At 39.7% G+C, this 26,901-nt stretch overlaps 3 protein-coding genes across 5 annotated transcripts; 1 reads left to right on the top strand and 2 right to left on the bottom strand.

Moving 5' to 3' along the window:
* Positions 1-483: 483 nt before the first annotated feature.
* Positions 484-15,834, bottom strand: LOC145480942 (uncharacterized). Of its 3 annotated transcripts, none has more exons than XM_081459287.1 (18): positions 15,692-15,834; positions 13,507-13,605; positions 11,690-12,259; positions 11,173-11,286; positions 10,393-10,603; positions 9,662-9,810; positions 9,135-9,198; positions 8,912-9,057; positions 8,414-8,502; positions 6,300-6,386; positions 4,196-4,988; positions 3,928-3,965; positions 3,049-3,291; positions 2,737-2,785; positions 2,248-2,315; positions 1,870-1,970; positions 1,451-1,556; positions 484-933 (listed from the first exon to the last, which is right to left on the bottom strand). In XM_081459287.1, exons 2-18 carry the CDS (start codon positions 13,601-13,603, stop codon positions 838-840), a joined length of 3,021 nt encoding a protein of 1,006 aa, XP_081315413.1. In that variant the 5' UTR covers positions 13,604-13,605; positions 15,692-15,834; the 3' UTR covers positions 484-837. The 3 variants fall into 3 exon arrangements, with proteins under 3 accessions (XP_081315413.1, XP_081315414.1, XP_081315415.1); XM_081459288.1 differs by having other exon boundaries at positions 2,248-2,312; XM_081459289.1 differs by lacking the exon at positions 6,300-6,386.
* A 2,845-nt stretch (positions 15,835-18,679) lies between these two features.
* LOC145480957 (vacuolar protein sorting-associated protein VTA1 homolog) lies at positions 18,680-23,673 on the bottom strand. Its single transcript, XM_081459307.1, has 6 exons — positions 23,467-23,673; positions 22,124-22,218; positions 21,059-21,192; positions 20,535-20,610; positions 19,846-20,172; positions 18,680-18,999 (listed from the first exon to the last, which is right to left on the bottom strand). The coding sequence occupies exons 1-6, from the start codon at positions 23,561-23,563 to the stop codon at positions 18,787-18,789; spliced, it is 942 nt and encodes a 313-aa protein (XP_081315433.1). The 5' UTR covers positions 23,564-23,673; the 3' UTR covers positions 18,680-18,786.
* An 82-nt stretch (positions 23,674-23,755) lies between these two features.
* Positions 23,756-25,426, top strand: LOC145480958 (parkin coregulated gene protein homolog). The gene is made up of 3 exons (XM_081459308.1): positions 23,756-23,908; positions 24,006-24,083; positions 24,221-25,426. The coding sequence occupies exons 1-3, from the start codon at positions 23,831-23,833 to the stop codon at positions 24,836-24,838; spliced, it is 774 nt and encodes a 257-aa protein (XP_081315434.1). The 5' UTR covers positions 23,756-23,830; the 3' UTR covers positions 24,839-25,426.
* Positions 25,427-26,901: the final 1,475 nt, after the last annotated feature.

The raw sequence follows: 26,901 nt of genomic DNA, 5'->3' as shown, positions 1-26,901 counted from the left end.
GTACTGAGATTTTTCTCAAACTTTGCCTATTGACTGTTATATTTTAGGAACTTAAATTTGGAAATAAAAATGAGGGGTCCCCATGTTCGTTTAGGAGCAACAGCACCTTGTTTGTACCATATAAATCCTTACAATAGCACCATGATGACAGTCACGATTGCTTGCTAAAACCACGTTTCCGAGGATTGTTCCGTGCTCAACACTGAGAATCGGCTCATAGTTATTTTACGTAGAGAAATTTATTACTCAATTCAACACAACAGAAAAAATTGATAGGTCACCATACCGGTTTTCGAGAAAATGACGATTTACCTCTATGGCGAGGTCCAGCCGTAAAGAAAAAGCCGCCATTTTTTAATGCGCGCGCGCTAATCACGCGTGAAATTATGCGCAGTAGGGATGCGCAATGCAATACTGGGGAATGAACTTAAACACAGGTTTTTACAGTACTCGACAAACGCTCAAGAAAAAAATGCCAACCAATTTTCAAAATTCTATGTTTAATCATCTTTTGAGATTCTACCCATTATATATCATAACGATATCTCTTAAATTTGGTTTATATATAATATAATTCTCTTACAACACGGCTATAAAGGGACAAATAGTTAACTTACAGTTTGAATATCTAAAAGTAATAAAAAAGGAAAACACTAAAATGTGATTCAGTGTGGAGTCGTGAGTATTTTTAAGACGGTCTTAACTGAGGAGGCGTTCTGTCTGCACAGAAAACCGTCGGCAAAATACCCGCTAGGTCAGTGCTGTCTAAAGTTCGCATGAAACTCCGTTCATGTGAAGACTGAATGAAGATAAAAGCTCTTTCCTTTACATCAATTATCATTTCACTGATTTATTCGCTGTTTCCTCTTTCCGAGTTGAAGGTGATTTGAGCTTTTCCATTTTAAGTTCCAGCACTGCTCGACTTTCCATTATCTGTGAATAAAAACAAGAGAGGAAACAGAATGAGATAGAAAAAAAATCCACGTTTAGTTCCACTTGACAAGTGCCAGCTCGGAGTTCACCAGGCGAGTTTACTGCAATGCTTGACACCTGCCAAGTAGTTGGTTCTTTCCCTATAAATGTGCGCTCGTCTCCGCATCCAGCGGTCCGGGTTCGAACCCTGGCCGGGGACACTGTGTTGTGTTGTGTTCTTGGAAAAGATAGTTTACTCTCACAGTGCCTCTCTCCACCCAGGTGTATAAATGTGTACCGGCGAACTTAATGCTAGTGGTAACCCTGGGATGGACTAGCATCCCATCCAGGGGGAGTAGAAATACTCCCAGTCCCTTCATGGTACAGAAATCAGGATAAGCTCCGGCCTGATGGGCCACTTGGCTCGTATGCAACAAACTGAATGGGCGATAATGAGCCTCAAAAAGTAAGCGTCTCTTAATAACCGTTTATAACTACACAGTTAAGCGCAATCAAATCAGTCTCAGTTACAGCCTACCGTTTTAAGTTCCTGTTGAAGTTCGCTGTTAACTTTTGAAAGCGCAGCATTCTTTTCCTTCAGATCACTTATTCTCGAATTTAGTTTGTCCTCCTTGGTTAGAGGCCTACAAAGAAAAGAGGATAAAAGCAGTAAAATGCGTATCCTATATTTTGCAATCTACACTTTAAGCTTGATTTACAGGACTGCCCTTACTCAGCTTGATTCGCGAGGAAGTGAGAGCGCGTTACCTGAGAATTTAAAAGCAACTCTTTAACGAAACATACTCGTCATACCCTCCCTCCATATTGGGAAGGGGTGATTGCGTGACCACAGAAAAAAAAAACATCTGTGTAGAAGTCAATATGGTATCATGTCCATACTGATGGGTGTCTTGCGATTAACGCAAGTCAGCACAAGGAAAGCTTCATGTAACTCACCTTACAATAACTCTAGGCGGTTCTGTTTTGAGTTTTCTTTCTTTGTCTCCATCTTTGTCTAATCGCCTTCCCTGTTTCAGAGTAGGAGGACTAGGAGGTTTCTGTAAAAGAAAAGTGAAATATTAGACAAAACAATAAAAGCAGAGTGACACGTTCTTTTGGTAAATTTAAAAGAGCACATAACTGGGAGTCGACTGGAGTGACCACGTGAACCAAGTTCAACTGAGTTTAACTAAGGTGTACGCTCATCACAAGTTGAGATTCCTTACTCAAAATTATGTGACTAGTTAAAGACGTTAGATTAGCGAGCCTCGGCTAGACGACGTAAGGCAACGATTATTAAACGTAAAAAGAATTTGGACAGTGATGAATACATACCAACTTAGGAACTGGTCTAGGCAGAGCCTCTTGATTGTGAGCTGGTCTACTTGGTGTAGTAGCAACTGCTGCAAAAGAATTACATGGATTTAAAAAAAGAGTTAATAGTTAATGACAGAAGTGTGATCAAGATCTAGTGACCGATCATCAAAATTTAAATTCAAGACAAAAATGAAGCATGTCCGGGGAATTGTATGAATTCCCCCCACTGACTCTATGAAAAATGGGTGGAGTTCTAACAGGAGAATTTGTAGGTTGATATCGAAGTTGGAAAGACTGCAGGACCTGCAGGTAATAAAGGGGCAGACAAGGACAAAGCATGATGTTTTTCTCCTGACAAAGCACAGGGAAAATCAGTCCATGAAAATATCCGCAATTCCCATGGAGAAATGATGCGGGGAAGAGACAGTAAGCAGTGGCAGTGAATTCTTGGTGTGTCCGCCTTGTTCACGATTCTGGTTCGTGTCTAACAGATTTTTAAAATGTTACCTTCACTGGAAGGTTTCTGAGGAGGTGAAGGCTGCGACCAGACTACCTCCTGAAAGATGAAAAAGAAACAAAATAAACAAAACTTCACGGGATTTTTCTTTTTTGTGTGTGTTCATGCGCTGTTGCCCTCTCAAGCGACATGCATGACAACCAGGATTGCCCATATATTTATTCGACAATAACAATGAATGTTTGCTCATGAAATGGTCGGATTCTGCTACGCAGGCAAAGTGACTGACGGTACGAGTTTTTGAGATGCCACTGAGTAAATCCAAAATGATCACAAGAAAAACTCCAAGTAAAAAGCCTTACACGAGAATGGTCCAGTGAAAATGACCGTCTGTGTTGCGCGGGACGAGGGGATGAACCTCTTCTAATTACACCTCCTCCGCCTTGCGCTTCCACAAAACTCTCAAATCTGCTGAAGTCGGCAAAATCTTCCTGCTTCTCTACTTTAGTGTGATTCACTTCCAACTTGTCATCGCTGGTGGAATTCTCATTTTGACGTCTTGGTGTTGCAGGTTCACTCCTAGCTGGAGGCACACTGTCACCAGTCTAAGGAAACAAGTACTAATCAGGTGCCAAAAGTCATTCACGTATTATATCAAGTATATCAAACACCGAGAGGAGAATTGAAAATACGACGCGTAGCGAATTATATTTGACGAACTTTGAGGTGTTTGGAAATGTGGTCAAACACTGTCTATAGTGTTTGATATATCTTCTCAATCGAAACTAAAACTAAGGAGAAAACGGAGAAATAAATCGTTTAAGTCTACGCTAATATACGATAAGATATCCAAACACCGTCACGGGCATGATTTCCTTTGTTTAAACTCGACGAATTATTACTGAGTTCGAGAATGTTAATTTTTCTACTGCACGGTTTTCTCTAAAAAGCGGTTCTCAAAATTCAAGTGTCAAAAACGTCAAAAACAAAGTAACTACTCCGGGCTAGAATGTAGAATACTGGGCCACTCATTTACATCTCATTGAATTTGAATGGTTCCTTTTGTTTCTGTATGCTTCGTTCTTAAAAGCTGAGAGATATGTTAACAAGTGGCCGGGTAGTGTTAAATCGCTCCCTACTCTGGCCAATCGCAAAGGACACAGACTATCCAATGAACAAACGAAACCTCAAACCAAAAACATGTAGCCAGCTTAGACATTGTCAAAATTACATCCACACACCTGACTTGAAAAGCTTGATGAGGACGATGGCGGGGTACCTAAATGTGCAAACATTTAACAGAGATATTACAAGTAACTAAGTAATTGTCTTGATATGTAAATTCTAACTAGCCCTATGATCAATGTATCGATACTAGGACTGAGAATTTGTATGCTTACATGTCAGTTTAGAGGATTACGATAACAGCCGACGCTTTCATCCCGTAAAATTATCAAACCCCACACCACACCTCAAATGGTACCAAGCAAAAAGCACGAGTCTCCATACCCTTATCCTTATTCTCCTTGGCTTTTGTGGCAAAAAGCTTGTTGAGATCCAAAGAGGAGGACCTTGAGTGACCTTTCTTGTTCCTAGGGGGTGGAGGAGGGGGATCTTTCCTTCCTTCTGAAGATACAGAGCTCTGACCTTGTTCGTCCACCGGTGTTGATGGCAAACTAGCCTCACTTTTACTATCAATTTTCACATCTCCAGTTGACCTTGGTCTCTCCCCACTTCTCCTGTTAACTCGATACACTACTTCTTCTTTGACGGTGTCTTCCTTAGGCTGTTCTTCCTCTTCTTCCTCTTGTTGTAAAGGAGGAGGCGAGGGAGTCTCTCTTTGCTCAGGAGAAAGCGGTGAGGTGGGAGTGTCCTCTTCCGGTGACGATGGAGGTGACGATGAAGGTCCTGATCCTTGATATATAAATTTACTGGTAGGTGTCCAGCCATCACGGGCTTGCTTTCCCGAAGGTGGCGGCAGAAGCTGACCGGGAAGAACATCAAGAAGACTGGGTTTGACCGTTGCTCTTGGTCGAGCTATCTCTATCTCCGCTGTTACTCCTTGGTTAGGACTGGTTGACCCAGCCTGTGGCACTTCTCCTTGCTGGGCAGGAGATTGAGGCATAACAATGTGGAGCGGATTTACGGGTTTGGGACTAGCAAGGTTGGTAGTCCTGCGAGAAGCTCCATCAATAGATGAATCGTCTAAAGAAGTCGGATCAGAAAGTGATCTAGGCCTCGAAGCATTGTTCCCATCTCCCTCAAGGTCAGCTCTAAGTGGTATGGGTTGAACAACTGAGTGCTATAAAAATACAACACGATAACACATTAATTATTAATACAAGAATGATCAGTCTCATACAGCACTTGCGTATTCTGAATGCTGGAAGTTCCTTTTTCAGTTAGGAACTATTTAATAGTAAATAATCTTGTCTCAGAAATTGAAAATTCTTGCACTGTCTTGCTTTTTGTTTTTTGTTTTTGTTTTTTGATGGATTGCCTTTTACAAAATTTCCAAATTTTACACTGTCCACAGGCTACTTCAGTTACAGTTACTACTGTTTTCTCCTAGTGTACTGTAAAAAAAGTCACCAGATCACAACTCTTTTTGATGATAGTGGAGCTCCGGCGGCCCGAAGGGCCGCCAAGCGGAGCCCTATACTCATATAGGAAAAAGAAGGAAACCCATGAGTTGATTTTCTCATGGTTATCATGGCTAACGGTATTGCTCGTGGGCGCGTACGCACGACGACGACGGCCATACTCCAAATAACAGGTTGACAGAGACATGCAGCCTTGATTTACCGTGTACTTCCTTGATATTGGACATCCATGTTATGATCAGTTGACACCTGTCAAAACAAGGTATCCGCTGACCAGTATCACATGACCATATCGCGGGCTCAAGTTCACAGCTCCTCGAGGTCACGTGTTCTTTGAAGTTGACCGCTGACCAAAAGCTGGTTATTGATTGGATCGCGGGCTCATATTAGCTTAACTTGTTGGAAACAGGGCAGGATTGTTTGGAAGCCGGTTAACGCTAACCCAGGATTAAAAGTTAACCTAATTATAACTTCTTCTTCTATACAAATGTATTTTGCTGTTTTGTTTTGTGTATATGGTGATTATTAAAACTCAAAACAGAAGACAAAGAATATACAGAAAACCTCACCGCAAAGTTACAAAACTCAGATCAAAATTCTTCCTTTTTCTGGGTTAGCTTAATCGGGCTCTGAACAACCCGGCCCAGGAGCTACGCTTTTAGGCTGGCCTAAATCTATATATTAGAGAGGTTAAGCATGACATTTACGGCAAACGGCAATGCTGTAAAAGTCATGCTTAACCTCTCCAATGTGAGTTATAATGCATTTGATAAAGCAAATTAATGAAATATGTTGGGCATATTTAGAGTAACGCTAACAAAGTATAATGCCATGTCAATTCCACTCTGGCTGTCATTTTTACAAGTTGTTTGGTTCTGTCAAACAGACTTCATCAGACCATGTTAAAAACATAGTTATTAAATGATACTACACAACGACTTCCATGACTACAAGTGGTCTAGAAATATGATGACAACATTCTCACAAGGTGGCATTATCCAATCACTTACTGCCTTCTTCCTCATAGAAGAGTTGCTAAAGTTAGCAGGCGGTGATGTAACAGCCTGATGGTGGGGCTCCGTAAAACGTAGCCAGTGCTGTGCAGACAAACAAGTGCAATACAGTGGGTGCGGTGCATTGTGAAAACACATTCATGCATTACAGTGTGTAAAAGTGCAGTGCAATCATTGCAACCAGAACTGATTTTACTAGAGAACAAAAAGCTCTACTGATAAAAAAATGCTGTTTGAAGTTTCATCATCAACTTACTCTCCCACATAACAAAATACAGCCTATCTGATTAACTTAAAATTGATGTTTTTGCAAGGAAATTAGCGTTAACAAACAAAACAATGGTAAAAAGTGTTACTAGTAAAGGTATTGTTACACACAACCTTACCCTGCTTAGCTTGGCGGTTTTTAAGCAATTTGAGCGTGCTAAGAAAACGGTAAAGCTGTGATAACGAGTGCCAAAGCTGTGCTAACGGGCGGTGAAGCTGTGAGGAGCCTGGGAGAAAGACAACTCAGAAACCTCTCGGCTTCGCTGCTGGTTTTCACAGCTTCACCGCTTTGTGCATTCACGCTCAAATTGCTTAAAAAATTGCTTTAACTGCCAAGCTATGCAGGCTAACACAAGCTCATTACCTTTTGTTGTGCTTCCACATTATAATATTTATTAAATCCATTTTGAAATCACTGGTTATCCTTGCAATCTGATTGGCTCTCAATGGTGCGATTTATTCACGAATCGCACTGTTTTTTGCTCTAAATCGCATCTTTTTCTCAGCCATTGCGAATGGGACAGTAAAACAAAACAACAAATCAGATTTCAATATTAGTTTAAAGTAAACAATAAAATTTCAGGAAAATGAAAGGTAAAAAGCCACTGTGTGGAGAATTTAGCAACTAGTATTGCCAAAACTTTGTTGTTATTGTGTTTTTTTTTCCCAAAACACTTGACGAATGTAATTAATTACAGTTTCTAAATGACAATTATCAGCTCCTTCAGGCTGAACACCTACTTTAATGGAAGTTTCCAACTTTCAGTGTCCATTTTGACGAATATTTTGGCGATTTTTCTTCAACATCTGCTCAAAATCCATATGATACCGAGTCCAGTAAAACATAAACAAACGAAAACCACACAACGACAAATTCAGGGCTGTCTCAAGAAGGTAGATGTTTCCAGGTTTCTGGTAGTTTCAAACAAAGCAACAAAAGAGCTCAACTCTGTCGCTGTGAATAAACATAGTCAAAATACGCCCCGCTCCACAACCCAGTGAATGAATGAACGTCTTACGAAGCTGGTGTTAGTCCCGCCATCTTGGAAATATCTTGAAACAAATGGCGCCGCAAGAACTTGACAAGGTCCTGAGTATTGAGTCCTTCGCCGAGGTCACAAAAAGAAACGGAGGTGATAATGAGCTGGACTCCCTTAAAATCATGCCATTAAACGGTATGAAAGAAAAAAAACGTACCATCCACTGGGCATCGTGCACTCGAGGGAGTTTCACAACTCAAAAGAAATCCATCGCAGAATTACGCAGGATGCACCTTCAAATTCCTTCTCCAAAGACAATGAAAAGTCTCAGCCTCAACCACAGAAGAAAGAAAGACCTTCCATCATTGATTCAGGCGACGAGAATTGAACTTTTATACCTGAAGCAGACTATTTTCGTTCTGACTTCAAAACCACTTGTTTCTTTGTCATGCTCGGATGAGTTTTCATCACATGACATCGTTTTGCATACTAAATGAGACGTAAAGGCGTTTCCGGTTCTGCTTTTTTTTTAACAAACCGGCTACTGGAACAATACACCAAAAGTCTAAAAATTAAGGCGATAAAATTGTGCGATTTCAAAATGGATCTAATAAAGTGGCAATTGAACTTCGGGTCGTGCAATTTTGGTCTGAAATCATACTTGTGATTTCAAATCGAACTTGCGCTGCACTCTCGTTCGATTTTGAAATCACGCGTATGATTTCAGACCAAATTGTACTCCACTCAGTTCAATTACCATTATAAATTAACACCTGCACAAGTGTACGTCAGACATTTGAAAATGCATCTGATATCTATTGACCACATTATTTATTCCATTGAGACACTACCAAGTGGGCTTACCTCTGGAGAAGAAATGTTTCTCCCTGCTTCATGTTCTTCATTTTCTTCTGTTTGTTGTTGAGTTTCAAGAGGATGTGCAAGCATACCCACTTAGAAAAGCAAAAATAAAACCACATGAAAACTGCTATCAATTGCCTTGATGTTAAGTAAAGGGAAGATGATACCAGAAATTTAAATTAATCCCAAAATGGTACACTTTATTGCATTGACCAGTTATAGCAGCTAGAAAATCATGCAAAAAAAACAAAACAAAAAGAAAACAAAACAAAACAAAATACCGCAAACCAGTCCTTACATGTACTTTTCACACCAGAAATGCCATCAATAAATATAATGAGGTCTGGCACAAGAATTAAGTCATTTGAATCTAGCCATAAGTACACAAGACTCATCTCCACATATATTTCCAACATAAATTAATAGCCTTGCATTTTTCAATTTTAGTTGGAGTCATGTCTGATGAATCACTGTACATGCTTTGTTCAACATTTATGTTACCTCCAGTCTCCTCCTTTTCTGGTAACAAGACAGCAGGCAAAGTTGATGGCAGCTCCAAACCATGCCGCAGTGCTACCACCAGATGCATCGCGATGCAGAACTCATCCAGGTTAAGGGCATTATCCTTGTTGATGTCTGATAGGTGCCTAAGAGAAAAAGCACAGGTATATTTTTTACATACAACTCTTGACTAATCAACAAGCAATATAATTGTCTGACTCACCATATCTTTGACAAAACCTCAACTGGTAAGCTAGACTTCATAAAAAAGTCCCTTGCTCTAGGACCTTAAAAAAAAAATAACAATTAATAACTGGCAAGAAGAAAATAAATAGCATACATGACCTTGCATTACTGGACAGCTCCTAACATAGATTCCAATACATAAAACACAACAGTAACTGTATCCCTCCTTCCTCCTTACAGTGGTTCTATTCAACTGTCATAATCTTATGTTACTGCACCTTTCAATAACATGCAGACTCTAAAATTCAAAGCTCAACCAACAAATGCGTTTTTCGCCACCGTCAATCAAATGTTTTTGGCGGTTCCACCCAGCCTCCGACTAATGCTGACCACTGTTTCATTGTCTTAACTGTGTTCAACGATTTGATTACCACACGCTCGGCAGTAGTCAGAAGTTGGGAGGAGCCGCCGAACATTTGATTGACAGTAGCAAAAAATGCACTTGTCGGTTGAGCTTCGAGACCGCATGTTATTGAAAGGTGCAGTAATCTTCATGTTGGTTACCTTGAACAAGTCCATCTTCAACTGGTTGCAATCTTTTAAACTGTTTTGTGTAGTACTCTCTTTGCTCAGGCAAGATTCGCCAAATATTGTCTTCAGACTCTTCCTCAAGACTGCTTATGCTTTCTGCAAAGCTTGCAAGTGATGGAGCCCTAGCATATAAAAGAACATTATTTTTGACAATTTTATAGTTGTAGAAAATTATAAGTCTAAATGTGTTTCAAGAGTTCAAGTTGTGAAATATATTGAAGTCTATCGAGTGGCAGGTCAGAATATTTATTAGTGGTTTACTACTGCTTAGTGAGTTTAGATCTAAATTAAATGATCACTGTTAACACTCATTCCATTATCTTTTGCAACATTAAGCTAGTACTGTGACAAAGGACATAAAAACTTATTGGGCAGCAGTCAACTTAATATATCAACTTCAGTTGTATTTTCACGCTTAATGATAAAGTGAGTTGAAAGGGGAAAAAGCTTAAAAAATTATAACAGGAACAACGTTTCAGGAAGAACTGGTCAATTGTACCTCACTGGAGTGAAAATTAATTTGAGTCATAAGTTACACGAAACAAAATTCATTCTCAAATATTTCCAGAGGTTCATTCCAAAATTTTCAACAATCATTCCTGCCAAATAATGGCAGTCTCCACACTTGACCTATAAATCCCAAGTTTTATACCATACTCCACACAACTGTATGACTTTCTAAACCTAAATTCTGTATTACAAACCTAAGAAGTACTTCTCCCTCTTCACCCGCCAGCTCTGGTGAGCTGCTGCGATCCACATCTTCATCACTTGAACTGTGCTCTTCATCCAGTTCATACACAAATGAGTTTGCATCTTGTGAAGGTTCTTCTGGCACAAAAGCTGCCCACTGGCTATTGTTCACTGGGTAACTGTTATTGTTGTTTGCTGAATTATCACTATCTTTCCATGTTCCTAATTAAAAATATGGCACCAGATTAACTAGAACTGATAACTAAAAATTGAATTCATCTTACTGTCATTCATCTGCTGATTCTAATATTTTTCATTCATTCATAGAACAAGAAACATTGTTAAGTATATACTCTGCAAACAAGTTCAGACAGTCACTCAATGTACGAAAGGTCTGCATTTGAGCCCAGTGGCCTATCAGGCCAGTGCTTATCTCTGGTTTCCATAGGATGGAGCAACTACAACTGGAGCATTTTTACTTCCTCCTGGATGGGATGCTAGTCTGGGGTTAGTCCCAGCATACATTCACCTGTTCATACATGTACACCTGGGTGGAGAGAGTCATTATGAGAGCTAGTTAAGCGTCTTGCCCAAGAACAAAATGCAGTGACCCTGGCCAGGGCATGAACCTGGACTGCACAAACTGGGGTACAGCATGCTTAACTATCACACCATCATGCCACCACACCACTCAATGTGACATAGCATAAAATGTTTCTACTGTAATAGCGAAGCTGTTTCCTGCACATACTGCAAGGTGTAGTTATTGTAATATCACAACTGGAACTTACTTTCTTCTCTAGGCTCAGCTGAATTGTTTACCCAAGAAGACTCTGCACTGTTTGACAGTGGTGGAGGACTAGCAGAAGGTTGTGTTACCCAACCAGAGCTGTGTGCCAATTCACCTGATCAATGTGAAGACATGACAATAAAAAAATACTGTGGAAGGCATTGCATTAAAAATGAAATATATTTTAATAATCAGACATTAAACTGAAATCTGAATGAGAATCCAACTGACTGCAACATTTTCGTGGACCAACTCCTGGCCTTCTAAATAGCACGACAAATTTGACATAATATGGTGCAGGCATTTTAAGACTTGTATAAAAATGAATTCTTTTTTGTTTTGTTTTGTTTTTTTTTGCAGTAAACCTTTCAAAGTTAACCAGGTCTAATTTATCATTCGGAGTTTCATAGATCATACACTGTATCTACAGGTTTGGGTTTGCCCTGACATGGAATGAAGTGAGAAGTATGACTACACAAAGCTGTCATCTATAGACAAATAATTAATAATAATATTACCTCCAGGTGTAGCTGAAGGTGGCAAGGACTGAGCTCTGGTCAGCACATGGGTGGGATGAGAGCCTGCCACTACCTGACCACTATACACAACACCTTGAACAGGACTCCCACTAGTTTGGTGATACTGTGGCACCACAAAATGGCCTGGCTGATATGGCTGGCGAACAAACTGCCCTGGTATTTGCTGTGAGGGTGGCCCTGGGGACTGGAAGGCGGTTGGAATAAAGTGAGGCGGCTGAGTTGGTACCATGTAGACAGCAGCCATTTGTTGCTGTTGCTGTGGCCAGTTTGCTCTCTGTTGCAAGTGCTGAGGAGGCAGCTGCTGCAGTGCGACCGGTCGTGGTGGTGGAGGAATAACAATGTTTTGAAGACATGTTTGTCCCTGGTAAACATTTGTTCCTGGAAGATTGATGGCAGGAGAATCCACTGGAGATGTTATACCTTCAGTATCAGGGTTCACTGCAGCCATGTCGGCCATTTCAGCGGGTTGCACTTTGGATGAGCCTGTTATTGAATTGTTATGTTCTTTCTTCCCATCAGCCTTTTTGAATGCCATTTTTTTCTTTTTCTCTGTTTTCAGAAAAGAAAGCTATTAAACACTTGTTTTGTAAGGATAAAATTAATTCACAATCTAGTCGTGACGCTGTCAGCTTATAAGCAGGCCATTTCTGTTAGTATAAATTCTAGGCACAATGGTGAACAGCATACAAATTACTCATTAGAAATACCATAGATATAGACATAGACATACTTTATTTAACATGGAAAAGTACACACTTAGCTGTTCGCTAGTTTCCAGGTGCCCCACGATTTAAATTATGTAATGTACAACATTATAAAAGCATTAAAAAAAAGGCATTTACATCAAGCTAATTTAAAAATCACTTAAAAAAAAAACAAAAAAAACAAGCTAAAAGCGATAAAATATAATCAAAGTGTATTAAACATGAAAATCAGTTTGCTGAATCTTTTTCAAAAAGTCTTTTGAGCCTGCCATGGAACGAATATCACGAGGTAGCATATTCCACTGCTTTGCTGCAGCATAACGCCACGACTTAAGACCATATCTGGTAGTGTTCACTTTAGGTATGGAAAGATTAAAATTTCCGCGAAGATTGTACACTGCTCTCTTCTCAGTTATAAGATTTTTGAAACTGGATGGAGCCCTGCCTTGAGTAATATTGTTCACAGTCAGCAACATGTCTTGAGTGCGATGATTTTCTACGGTTGATGTTGATCCAATACGCCCTAAGAGCGCTTCGTACATCGAGATCTTGTTGCTGTACACAAATCTCAAGGTCCTCACATTTGTTCTTTCCAGTTTTTCTGTGAGGCTTTCCAGTTTTTCTACCCTTGAAATATTACAAGCTGTAACAGTTGTAGTTGAAACATATTTGTGATTTATTAGAACAACTGCAAGACTGAAACAACACTGCCAGCCTTTTGAATCTAAATTTTCTCAACTTTTTTTACTGTCATGGATGTCAAGGTCAGTGTTCCAGATAAGTAAGGGGTCTCAAGTCAAAAACCTGACAAGATCAGCTACATGACCCAACAAATTAGTAGAAAATTTGTAATGGGGTGATAGGAGCAGTGTGAAGTGACCCATTTGAATTCCTTATTGACACCCTACCCTGAAAAGTTACCTGGAATTCTGTAAGATGTTGATAATTAGCACCTTTTGTTAAGAGTTTTCCAAACAAAAGGTTACAATTATCATCATCTTACTGTGTCTGTGCATGTCGGCTTATGCTTATGAGCTAGTGAAAACCAGCTTTTACTGACAATCCTATCCAAGAAGATAGCCTTATATTAACCTGCAGCATCTGGAAACTTTTCTTTTTCTCTCTTTTTCTTATCCTGCCTATTGTCACCATCATCATCTCCTTCTTCCACAAGCAAGGTTCGGTTCATATCTAAAATAACAGTCAAAATGTCAAAAGAGTGTAAAGGAAGTGAAATTTGGAGCTGCCAGTAATGAGGCAAAAGACAAGTGTTTAAAAGTCCTAAAACAATGTCTGCCCAACCAGGGAACAAGGGAGGGGTTTACTTTAATTTGGTTGTAAATATGCATGGCTAGTTCACTATATCTGTAGAGATTACATTTTACATATGCTGGATGTGGTAAAGTGTTGTTCAATATTGCCCTTAGTACAATTTAGTATTTTCCTTTGTGATATGATTGTGATATACATTACTAATATTAATATTATATTACCATACACCAGCAGGGCTGTCAATGTGTGGTTCCAGAAAATATGAGTACCTTCATCAAAGATGACCCTTTGGATTGTTCCCCCCTCCCTCTGAAATGTCCAGTTTAGCTTCATACATGTACCTTCCCTTTAAAAATTTCCAATTGGCTACTGAGACTCCCCACCACCTGTGAATTTGTTGGTGTGGGTATGGATATTTTCTGGACCTGTACAATAAGGACCATAACCCGTAACACCTATTACAGCTGAGTATTCTTGATGGATCTTCTTCACCCATAAAGTAACAAGTTTGTTACGACTGTGAAGATCAAGACTACAGGTGAATCAACACCTCATGTCAGCCCAGCACCAGAACAAAGGAAAGCACCAAATTGTACCATTCAAGGGTAAAAACAAACCATAACAGATCATTGCACCAATTCATTTATAACGTAGTTCTGTCAAGTATACATCTTATATATTATTATTACTTAATTTAGACATGAGTAATATGCTCAGCAATACTTCACACTCAAATGTCCAATTAGATTTTTCACATAATCAAAATATTTTTCACAAAACGCAATTTTGAGCTTTACTTTGCAGTGCGGTGTTTGGTGATGCAGCGCACAAACTAAAGAGAACTAAGAGGACAACCTGAAATTAGTTGAACTGGTTTCCTAGAGTTAAAATACCACTAGTACCGGTATCAACTGCCTCACAAAATGGAGGTTGGGTGCCTGAGGGGTTTCATTACAGTAATTTTTTTCAGCCCAAGGACAACTGGTTTTCACAGCCAGGCAGAATGTTTTGGACTGAACTTCTTTAAAAGAAAAACTTTCCTCTACATGGTCAACCAGGCTGGCGTAATCATTCTCAAAGCTAGTCAATTTGACTGGTGCCTGGACCTTAATAAAGCCCCTAGTGCCTGAGACAGCTATGAGATTCCACTATTGGCAGCCAGCTCCTAGATGGGACTGCTCCCATGGAGCCCCCACACAGAAGGGAGAAAAAATGGGCACCTGTGACACTGATAAAACAGTGGAAAGAGAGGGTGGGAAAGGGGGGGAAACAGTCTCTGAGAAGAGCCCCCATGCTTAAGAAAATACTAACACTCTAGAAAACGCTGACTAAACGCAAACTGCTTTAATGCCCTCTGGTCCAAGAAAACATGGAATCCTGCACGTAGCTTAACACTGCTGACTGCAAAGGTAACACTGGTGCTGCTTCTTGTTTAGTCCATTAAATCGCATTTAACTGGATGATATTTGAAGTTATAATTTGTACAGATTTTGCACTTTGTTTGAATGTCTTCTACCGAGTGGAGCTAACTCATGTCACAAATTTACGTTCACGAATCATAAGGAGCATTGTGTTCTAATATTACAGTATGACAGCAATGGCAAAATCATATAAGACAATAAAAATAAGTCCCGTAAAATAACTACTAATAAGACAATCATTGGCCCGCAATCACATCTTTGTCTACAACTGTATCATCAAAACAGGAACTTCCTTTCAACACTGGACATGGGGCATCAGCTCAAATATTATAGTAACACCTTACAAATAGAATACAGTAATAAGTTAGATTGTGTTTCTAATAACTTTAAAAGGAATGCCAAATAATATATTTTTCATATAAGGCTGACATTCAATACAATATTGCATGTCAATTAAGATTTAAGCTTAAGCTTATCGCTAACTCTACGATTTCAATAAATTACACAGCTGTGTAAACTTGGAATAGTGTAACCCAGAAATACACGACAACAATCTAGACATAATACAGCAGAGACAATCTTACCTTCCTGAAGTGTATTCTTTGCAAAGGAATCAAGATTTTACCCACTTTGCGACCAAATTCGATATCCTCAAAGTTCACGGATTGTTGTGGTTTTCGCTTTCAGTACGAAGCGAACTTGCTTGCCAGGGGGCCAAAAATAGGTCATTGCGAGCAACGTGACATTTTCCTATCATTTGCTTTGTTTTACGATAGAGGTAAGATTTTTAGTCCACCAAATATTGCACAATTTCACCAATCTCGGCCACAGAGTGGCAGAAGTCTGCGGCCATATTGGAACAAGTCACGTGCCAAAATATGCACTCCCGGATGACAATGGGGCGGAGAAACTCCCACGTCTCCCACGTAAGGGTTCCGCATCCTCCTCTGGGAACGTTTTCAGTGACCCTCCATTGCCCCAATTCCCGTTACTTTACCAGAGTAGAATAGTTTTTCTGATTGTTTCTTCATTAAAGTAGCGTATCGAAAGAAGATTTGGCTAAATGATCGAGGAAAACTCTTACAACTACACCCTTTCGTGAAACAAGTGGAACACTCTACAGCTAGCGTTCATTTCCAAAAGCATGCAAAGGGAACGAAACTGCGAGCGAGTGCTAAAAAATTTGGAGAAGAAGTTGTGTCCACTGTATTCTTGAGACTCCCCACCTAATGTCCCTCTCACGAAAATGTAATTCGTCTGCTGGTTTTGCGAATGCGCAACTTCGAGCCTCGAAAGAAACGGGCCGGGATCGCATTCAAACAGTCTACCAACGGGGAGAACAAAGTGATTCAAATGTTATTTATTTGCCATAACTTGAAATGTGTACATCGATACCTTTAAGTGGCACTAAAAAAGAAGCTAGATTTTTTGTAACTGTTGTTGCAAGTCAGTATAACTCACTTAATAATATACATGAAAAAATTACTCCATTCTGATTGGCTGAGAGCAGTGCAGTTCCAGTGTAACACCAGTGCAAAAAGTGTAACACCAGTGCAAATTACACATCGTAATTCTAGATTATGATTGGCTGAAAGAAAATAGGGAATTTTCTAAATCAATGATATCACGTAAATTGATGACCAAACTTTAGTGCGGAAACGTTGAAAAGTCTTCTCGAATGAGAGAAAATGGCCTCAAGAAAGATCTTCCGGCACTTCCTCCAAGCGAATTTTTTCATGTTTATATTATTAATAAGTACTCATACGGTTTTTCTCGTTGAATTTGGAATTAATTAGCACTTGTGAGTTTTTCAAAAAGCTGAAATTGCACGAGCCGCTTCGGCTCGTGCAATTTCAGTTCTTTGAAAAACTCACTCGTGCAAATTAATTCCAAATTGAACTCGAAAACGTGTGTTTACCTATACAAATTCAAGAGTCAAATCACTGATATTGTTAGCTTGCTGTTATTTTTTAACACAAGCTAAATGTTCTCAACTCGAGAGATCAGATAGAAAAGCTATTATGCACAAGTAAAACAAAATTTCTCTAATTGCAGTATGGTGAACAGCTTCTAGCTTGGCACTACTAATTGCTGACCCCATTGCTTAGTATTGTTGCCGGCAGCATCCACCGTTTCATCATCGGGTTCTTTGTCCATACAGTTAGAGCTTGTAGCCGCCAACTGAACGTATTTTTAGAGCTACTTGAAGAAAATTTAATCATTTTATACAGATAATGTGTCCCCCGGAGTCTATTGTAAGCTGAAACTTCAATTAAAACGCTGAGAAATTCAACGGAACAAGTGTTGTTTTTGACAAGTCTTTGTAAATAGCTCAAGATTCTCATAAAATAGGGCGGAACTCGCGAGAACTAATCTTTCAATTCAATTCTTGACGAAGAAATAGGTCTATTTCGATATATATTAAAACTTTCAAACCCCTTGACTTTTGGAATAAAACAAGTCGACGAAATGATACAGTCATCCTTCATCCTCAATATAATTTGTTATGATCTATTTCCTAAGCCGCGGAGCCAAGTCAAAAACATTAACCTAAAGAAACTGACCTACATGTATTACTACGCCGGAGAAATTTGAAATCGCCGTTTTCGCTCTGAAAACGCCTCAAACATTTTCCGTCCACCTGATGCCGAAGAAATTTGAAAACGCAACTAGCTCCGCTCATTTTGGATTTGTGTTTGAAAAGAAAAACACTCGGACAGGGAAATCACACGATAATCGCGACATCATCGTTTTCGAAAAGCTCCGTTTTCAAGATGTTTTCTGTCCACACTAAAACACAAAGCCGGCGTTTTCTCTGGTGTGAAGAGCGTTTTCGAAAAGCTCCGTTTTCGTGAAGGATTAGTGTGGACAGAAGGCCTAACCGTAGAAATAACGCTACGTTTTCATATTCCTCCGGCGTAGTGTGGACAGGGCCGGATATTTACTAGCCTTAAAGGAGCTCAGTCACGGTATCTTGAGTTATTTTGGCCACATACAAAGTTACCTTTAAATGGTAGGAAACCTGAAAATAACAGTTTAATAAGATAGAAAAACACCAAAGACATAATGATAAACCATAAAGGAACAAGGATGGCTAAGGATGGAGAAGATTAACACGGATTACAAACGACCAATTTGAAAAATTGAGGCTACACTTTTCAATATGCGCAAACCGTGACTTAGCTCCTTTAAAGAAAAGTGTTTGCTTCGCTTTTTTGGTTTTGCATTTTCTACAAACTCTGTACACATGCAGAGTGTGTTATACGTGTTATACGTACGTTTACAATCACCCGACCACTAGAAAACCCAATTTTGCCACACTTTGCATGGGTTGCATATTTTTGCTTGCAGTTCTTGTTCGTCAATAGGGTTGGTTTTGTTTGTTTAAGAATGGGTTTCCATTTCACAGCATCCGTTTTACAGTCATTAAGATTGTTACAATTGGCTATAGCCACAATCACCTTAAGTCGTTTGGTATTTTCGTTGATAAAACAAGGTGGCTTACAAATGCTTCTCGTCCAAAAGTCGATGGTTATCTTTTTGTATCTGCTGGTCACGTCTGTCTCTACACATTTCCACTCCCAGTCTGGTTTAATCAAAAATCTCTCATTATCCAGCAGATCGTTTCCTTGCATCCTACTGGTGTAAATAATTTTTTGTGTCATATTTTCCAGAAATGTCACTTCTCTAACAAAGCCAGCGCTTTATGTAAATTTTCAATAGCTGTCTTAACATCCTCGTATTGTAAAGCACTGGCGGCAAAGCGGCAATACTTTTGCGCTTTCTCGCTGTCCTCTGGAGATAATGTACTGCTGGGTTGAGTGGGAGCAACGGCAGCTGCAGGTACGGCAGCCGGTACTGCGGGGTGGGAGGCGGCGGCTGGAGCAGGAGGCTAAAACATCATCAAATCAGAAGTTTAATTAGCTTTGATCATAGTTAGTAGACCTAAATATGCTTTTATAAACCACCACCTACAGCTTCCTCATGTACCTGAATATTCATCCAGTGGACACTCACGAGTCGCCCCGTACAAACCTTGTCAACACAGACACGCACACGAAAGCACCTATTAACGTGGTCGCTGTTCACAGTCCTCTATTTTCTCGTATTTTTATTCGATCGTCGAACGCGCGGATGGAATCGCGAGAGAACTTCGCGCTCGCTTTTTCTTTCGCGTGCGTTGAAAAACAGAGTGGCTGTGAACAGCCTACGCCGTAGCGAGTGCTGATATTAAGAGTTTGACATCTTGATGGGGCGAGGAAGAATTCGAAGGTAATAACCCTACATGGCTTAAGTAAGGAGCTGATTCAAGCAGCACAGGCTTACTCTCAAGATGATTGTTCATTGACCGTCTACCAAACTTGTTAGAGTTACTAAATATATGTATCTACAACCTTCAAGAATGTGATTGGTCCTTTAATGTGCAGGTCCAGAAAATATCCATACTCCCTCCACAGAAGGGATTGGAATTTCCTGGGGAGTGGGGGGTTCTGTAAGACCAAAAAATTTAAAGAAATGTGAGAAGCTTTATTAGAATCTCCAGAGGGTTGGGGGGGGGGGGGGTCTTAGAAAAAAACCCTTCCCTGGGGGAGGTATGGATATTTTCTGGAACTATACAATTAGAAACATGATTGGTGCATGAAAGGTGAAACTGTTTAATTAACAGTTGTCCTGATTACAACTTAGCATTTGCTTTCGGTTGAAATGATAATATTACAAAAGGCAAACATCAAGTTACCTGGTATACACTTGGCTGACCAGGTGGTGTTGGATATGTTGGTTGATTCGGAGGAAAAGGTTGCGAAGGAAACTGTCCAGGTACTCCTGTAGTGTTGGTAGGGTAGGGAGGCTGCTGTGTATTAGTAGGGTACCCAGGGGGTTGTTGTGTGCTAGTAGGGTACCCAGGGGGTTGCTGTGTATTACTAGGTAAAGGAGGGTAAGGTGGATCTCCACCTTCTTCTTCGCCGTCTCCACCAGCTGGTCCTGGTATGGGTGTTTCTCCATTCTTCAGGCACTTGTGGATGTATGCTGCTTTCCATTTGGAATATTTCTGGTGGGCTGCAGCCTTCAGAAGAGAAAGAAACTTATTTACTGCAAGATCTGGGTGAAAATATATTCAAAAGGGTACAATTTGCCCTAAAGAACACTCAAAACACCAGCTTCCTAAATTTGTCACTCACAGTAGTTCATTTACCTCAGCTAATAAATAAAGTGGTTCATTTAGCCTCCTGATGCTGCAGCAGTTGAACAGTTTCTTTACAACTGGCTGCCAACTTGTTCTCTGCATCACAACTAAACACTAAGATATGCACAGCAGGCCTGATGGACCACTAGGCCTTAACACATTGCTTCTCTTCAAAACCAGATGGCACATGTGGAACTTTAGTGTACTGACAACTATTGTCCTTGCTGGTTTATGTCACTTACCTCTTCTGACATTTCTCCAAATTGTGTCAGAACATCGTAAAGGAGACTAGCTGTGTAAAATGACTTCACAACATTTCTAAAACATAAAAGAACACTGATATTCTATATTTGCATTTGAAACCAGAATAACAATCAGAATGCTTAAACTTTGTGACCTATGGGAGGCGTGGTGACCTCATGGTTAGTGCACTCGTCCCCGGAGAGAGCGGTCCGGGTTCGAGCCCTGGCCAGGGACACTGTGTTGTGTTTTTGGGCAAGACACTTAACTCTCACAGTGCCTCTCTCCACCCAGGAGTATAAATGAGTACCAGTGAATTGTTGGGGAAACCTAACAAATTGCGGGGGAGTGACCTGCGATGGATTAGCATCCTGTCCAGGGGAAGTAGAAATACTTCTAGCCACTTCATGCTACAGAAACCGGGATAAGCTTCAGCAGCTATGAGTCAGTCAGCTCCAAGGCTTCACTTCTTTGTGACCTATGGAAATGTGCTGTGATCAGGTAACTACAAACTAATTCAACATACTTGTTAAAATTTGCATTACGATCTTCAGTATCAGCCCACAGAAAAAGCTGCTCTGCTTTTTCATCGATGTGAATCTGGGCAACAACATCATTAGTGACAGCCTCGTGTCCCTGGGTACTCAGGTCCTTCTTTGTCTGCAAAAATAAATTAAAGATTAACAGGGCTAGACTAAATAATTTATACTAGTCTTAAATCAAATGCTCAAAACTTCATGTCCAGCAACAGTTTGCAAAGTTCTGCAAGATAATATAATATTAGATGGACAAAAAGATTGTCAAAATTTTGCAAAACTTAAAGTGGAATGCATTAAGCTGTAATTTATTTCTATCAGCCCTCAATCAATATTTGCATGTTTCCCGAATGGAACTGAAATTCTCTTTTTTGAAAGCTACTGCCCAAAACAAAATTAGGGTACTCAGTCAGAAATGTATCCGAATTATCCTGTACCTAAAATGAAGATCTCAAAATTATGTCAAAGTCAGGAATATGTGTGAACAAGATGACATCATGGTTGAATTGCACATTAGAAGTCAAAAGCAATGAGTCAAGCATATACTGAGAAGGGAAGGAAGAAGTGAAGATCCAAAATAACCTAGAGGAGAACTGCAGCAAAAAAGCTCACTTCTGATCACCTGTCATGAAGTGAGTGAGCAAAACATATTTTGGTTGCACGCAGTCAAATATCTGGAATAACACTGGACTCAATTTCACAGTAACAAATAATGGTCTCTTGTATGTCTCCTTGATAAATCCCTTATAAAGATGTTATAATGACAACTGATTTCTAATTTTTGCTACAGACACACTTTTGTACTTCTATCTGGCCAGCACCTCCCCCCTGGCCCTTGCACCCCCACACCAGGGGATAAAAGCTTAAATGAGATGAGGAGTGAGCATCTTTGAGAAAGTATATGTAAAGCAGCTTGCTGACGAGGAAAATGCAACAACCAAGGCCAGGTATCAACCTGGAACTCTTGATCTGGAGTGGAAAGCAGTAACCACAGTGTTATTATATGTAAGTTACTATGCCTCTACATGTAGGCATAACCACAATAGTAACCATACCTTCTCTAGTTGGTCCATAAGCTGCAGTAAGAATTGTTTGCTTTCCTTTCCTTTGCTATCAATTTTGATGCCTTTCTGTACTGCATGGAGGCGGCCTGAAGGTAGACGGACAACACTTCAAATTTTCAATGCAGCATTTATTCTAGGGAAGTGCTTTATTTTCAAGGGGAGGCTACTTCATGAGAGGCACTTATGAAAAAAACCATAATAATAATAATAATAATAATAATAATAATAATAATAATAAACTTTATTTGTTGAGGGTAACACAAAACAGCAATCACTGAAAAACCAGTCGCCCTCATATAAATATTTAAAGAATAAAAAAATGTTGTGTTAAAAATTAATAATATAGACAGATTCTCAAATATGCAATGAAACTGAATTGAAGGAATTATAAAACGACCCTTATTGAACAAAACCTATCCAAGAATGCCTTTGTTATACAACAACAACCTACCAAAAGCTAAGTTTAAAACATCAATGTCACTGTTTCCTTATTGAGCATCTTCAAATGTGTTCCAGTACTCTTGAGTTCAAGTGCTTCAATTCAATCCTTTTATTTACACTACACTGGGCATTTTAAATACAATTCATAGGTAAATTAAACAAACATAGTAAAAAATTTAAGAAATATAGAGCTGCAAGGAAACATAATTTATATGTGAGCAGTGGCCAGAGTGGCAAGAGCTTTCTGGTTGGCCACTACCATGGTCAAGGAAATGGCAGCAAAAATAAAGAAAAAATATTGTTCAGCTAAACTACTTATAGATCTACATACACTACATACTACATTCAAAATGCTGTACTCATTTGAGGATAGCACTTATTAGTACCGGTATATCTTTTATAACTCCATGGTACAGTGCTTATTTGGAGATCACTTGAGACACTTTTTCAAGTACAATGGGATTTTACTGGGTACGATGGGATTTTATTGGGTAAAAAGCATTGAGACCAATCCAAGCTTTATAAACTTTATATGTACTCTTTCAGGGATGAAGAAAGTACTGTCATCTCATAAGCAAGGTTTGTAAAATAATTGAGGGATTACTTTTTTCCACACACTGCAAGTAAGCAACCCTCTCAGAATGAGAAGTTTCAGCTAACTTCAGACTGTGGACCACAGCCAGAAAGGCAAACTTTTCGAGAAAATAAATTGATTACATGTATGTCATGGCCCTCAAATGAGCTGACTCCAATATTTGTGTACGTTCTACCCTACCCACTGGTATGTCAAACCGTTTCATGGCAACTGGACTAAGATGGCTCCTAAATCATTCTTAGTTTATAAAAAAAACCCTTGCCACATAACAGTGGGAAAATTTTTTTACTATACTTACAGTAATAGGCCACAACGGGATCTCGTTTATCGTATTCCAGGGCGGTTTTCAGGTATGGAGAGATAGCTTTCAGAGTTGCTGGAACTTGAGCCGCCATATTTGCTTCCTTTTCAGTTGCATTCGCTGTTCGCAGTTTTTCGCAATCGTGGGCTCAAATAAGCCCGTCAAGGTACTACGACGATCATTTTATGCAGTCATCTAACAGCCCTAACTTTCCTTATTTGGAAACAGGATGCTCTGTAACTATGGCAACTTTCGGAAAGCAAACATCTCGTCGCTTAGTACTCCTTGTGTTGCTCGAGTTTGTCGAACAGTGGATTTGTAGTTGACGAAACAAGAGGTTGTTTTGCAGCTTTCTTCAACTATGTACGTGAATGTGATGCAGCAAACGAAGGATTATCCATCGAGGAAGACTACTCGAAAGCAGGAGGAAGATGAAAAAGTAAGGATGTTGACAAAGATTTCAGTTCCATCTTTTACATGCGAACTCATCTTTGTTCGCAACGTACTGATTTTAGTTATCATTTTAATTCACGCAGGAAAAATGCACTATACTAATTCATTCCTCCATTGTCGCTCAACCGTTTACAACGAAGTCAAGGTTATCGAATGCAAAGGTGAGTCCAATATGTTTTTATTTCTTTTTCTTCGTACAACTTCGATAACAACTGGAAACTACGCTTATAAACTCGTGATCGAAAATCTTTGCATATTTCACCGTGGTTGCTAAGGTTGTTGATTATATTTCCTTCAGGTTCTTCCGGCTCCTTGTGCGGGAGCTTTTAAAGAAAGACCATCAGAAAGGACAAGTTTCAAAAAATGTTACGAGCGAGGTGATTTTCCTATCGCTTTGGAGCACGACACGAAAGGGAACAAAATTGCCTGGAAGGTGGAGATAGAGAGGCTCGACTACCATCATTACCTTCCGCTGTTCTTCGAAGGATTGTCTGAAACATCGCATCCCTACGGATTCTTCGCCCGACAAGGAGTCCACGACATGATGGAACACGGAGGAAGCAAAGTTCTTCCTGTTATCCCACAGCTCATAATCCCGGTGAAGAAAGCACTAAATACGCGAAACCACAAAGTGATCTGCACCACACTGAAGGCTCTGCAGCATCTTGTCATCGCTGGTGAGATGATTGGCGAAGCTCTTGTTCCATACTACCGGCAAATCTTGCCGATCTTAAACATCTTTAAGAATAAAAATATCAACTCCGGGGATGGAATCGATTACAGTCAACAGAAAAGAGAAAATGTCGGTGACTTGATACAAGAAACTCTCGAAGCCTTGGAGCGGCGTGGAGGCCCCGATGCTTTCATCAACATCAAATATATGGTGCCTACCTACGAATCTTGCATGTTAAATTAACTTTGAGTTTGAGAATATCGTGAACCTTGTGGATTATTTTACGAAAGATGATCAACCATATTTTAAATTTGAGTTTTAAAGGCTGGTATTGGCTGTAAATATATTTTTCTTCTAGATATTCTAAGCTGCACATTACAACTCAAACCGTAAAATGTTAAATGCATTTGTTCTTTTGGTATTTTTATGACCGTCCTTTCAACGAGTTTCTGCTGAATTAGTTATGCCTCTGATATATATATAAATCAAACACACCTTGCTGTTTCAAACATACATTGTACATAACAAATAGTTTTATCGTTTTAATGTTGATTTCCAGAAAAATCTCTTGAAGGATTGTTCTCTTGGAGAAAATGTGAAACGAGGACCACTTCCAATTCATTTTGCTTGAGATGATCCAGGTGATCTGCAAATATTTTTTAAGTGGCAATACCCGTGATAATAGAACTGTTGGTAATCCAGTTAGACTGGTGTATATCTGGCAGGGTTGTTGTACTCAGTTTTTGTGAATTTCATCATAGGTATTGCATGGGCAGCTGGAAATATTTCCTTGATCATTGTATGGAATAAAATAATACAATCTAACTATACGGAACGAACACATTCTTCTTGTTTTGAAAAGTACATGCATCAACTGCAGTAGGGTTACCGTGCCTTTTCAATAATGAAATTCAAAATTTTGTTGATGATACCATTTTTTGCCCCCATCAATCATCATTATAATGACAATTGACACAAACTTAAAAAAAAGAAACAAAAAAGTGGATCCAAATCTACAAGTCAGAACCCAGATATGTGATCTTTTGAACTACTCCTGAAGTCTGCTAAGATGATACTACCAGTATCAGTTGAGTAAGACAGGGCAAAAGTTTGACCAGGTTTTAATGTTCAACTTGCATTCTTGTCATGGGCAAATGGCTCTGTTTCCAGTGGCAACTTGTTGGCCTTTGACCTCATTTGCGGCAACGGGCAACAATAGTGGTGGCAACACCATCCCAAATCTTTGTTACCAAACTCTGTTGTGCCTTACTCGACTGATAATCATAGTAGATGGCATAAACATACAAAAACCATTGAATTAAGCAGAGTTTGCATGCTATTTTAAGGTGCTGTGAAGGGACACTTGACCAGGGATTTGTCAGCTGATGCTACCTTACTGGTATCACACAAATGCTTAATCACTGTTGAACAAGTAGTGGTCATCTTCATAGCATAACTGGTTACAAAAAAAATTCAAGTCACGCCCACAAAATAGTATCTTGGTACCTCTTGGGGGCTCTTTCCAAAATTTCTGACGAGCACCCCCATGCATTTTGATGGAAGTCCCCCCTTCCTCCCCCACTGCAGGAGTTAACAAGTTGAGTGCTTTCCATTATGCCAGAATGACCAGTCAGACAGCAGTGGGTCTAAGGGACTGGTCATTATTTAATGCCTAGGGTTGAGGGGTGGGGGGGGGGGGGGGAAACTGATTTTGGGGGATCATTTGATTTTTAGGATAATAGAAGGGGGATCAGTTATCACTGAAAGCTTAAAAGGGGGAGAGACGGCTAAATGTCACATGCCCATACAGACTTGATGGACACTAGTTGGCACTCTAAATAATAATAATAACAATAATAAATAAATATTTATATAGCGCCTATCCACGCCTGCTCTAGGTGCTGAACAGTAACTTTGCAGTTTCCAAGCAGTTGAGATGGTTAGATTGCTGGTATGTCAACTGACATCAATCACAGGGCTCTCAGTAGAACGCCAGAATTCCACCAGCTGTAAAATTGAATATAGCCACCTGTTCCAGTTTTAAAATTTGCACAAATAACAATAAATCTAGACTTACAGAAGAGACGTTTCAAGAAGAAAATACAGTTTAAAAAGGTGAAACAGCGCTACTTCCTGCGTTCTAATTTTATGATCATAAAACAACTTATTGTCCGTAACACTTTACCCCCACCCCCCCCCCCCCCCAAATTCATGAAATCCCGTCTTCGGCAACCTACAATTTCAAACTTTTTCGGGGAAGAACCCCCCGGGGGAAGAACATGCCTCCCGACCCCCTAGGTTGGCTT

Source organism: Orbicella franksi, chromosome 3 (genome assembly GCF_964199315.1).
Source record: "Orbicella franksi chromosome 3, jaOrbFran1.1, whole genome shotgun sequence".
Taxonomy (NCBI): domain Eukaryota; kingdom Metazoa; phylum Cnidaria; class Anthozoa; order Scleractinia; family Merulinidae; genus Orbicella; species Orbicella franksi.
This window is presented reverse-complemented; position numbering and strand designations above follow the sequence as displayed.

Excerpts from the sequence above, each read along its gene's own strand:
- LOC145480957 (XM_081459307.1), bottom strand. The coding sequence starts at position 23,563 with ATGGCGGCTCAAGTTCCAGCAACTCTGAAAGCTATCTCTCCATACCTG. Across the intron at positions 21,193-22,123 it reads TTATGGACCAACTAGAGAAG|ACAAAGAAGGACCTGAGTAC; the intron begins GTATGGTTACTA and ends TTATTTTTGCAG. Across the intron at positions 20,173-20,534 it reads TTGGAGAAATGTCAGAAGAG|GCTGCAGCCCACCAGAAATA; the intron begins GTAAGTGACATA and ends TCTCTTCTGAAG.
- LOC145480958 (XM_081459308.1), top strand. The coding sequence starts at position 23,831 with ATGTACGTGAATGTGATGCAGCAAACGAAGGATTATCCATCGAGGAAG. Across the intron at positions 23,909-24,005 it reads AGCAGGAGGAAGATGAAAAA|GAAAAATGCACTATACTAAT; the intron begins GTAAGGATGTTG and ends TAATTCACGCAG. Across the intron at positions 24,084-24,220 it reads CAAGGTTATCGAATGCAAAG|GTTCTTCCGGCTCCTTGTGC; the intron begins GTGAGTCCAATA and ends TATTTCCTTCAG.
- LOC145480942 (XM_081459287.1), bottom strand. The coding sequence starts at position 13,603 with ATGAACCGAACCTTGCTTGTGGAAGAAGGAGATGATGATGGTGACAAT. Across the intron at positions 2,316-2,736 it reads TCAGAAACCTTCCAGTGAAG|CAGTTGCTACTACACCAAGT; the intron begins GTAACATTTTAA and ends ATTCTTTTGCAG. Across the intron at positions 934-1,450 it reads TTCAACAGGAACTTAAAACG|ATAATGGAAAGTCGAGCAGT; the intron begins GTAGGCTGTAAC and ends TTTTATTCACAG.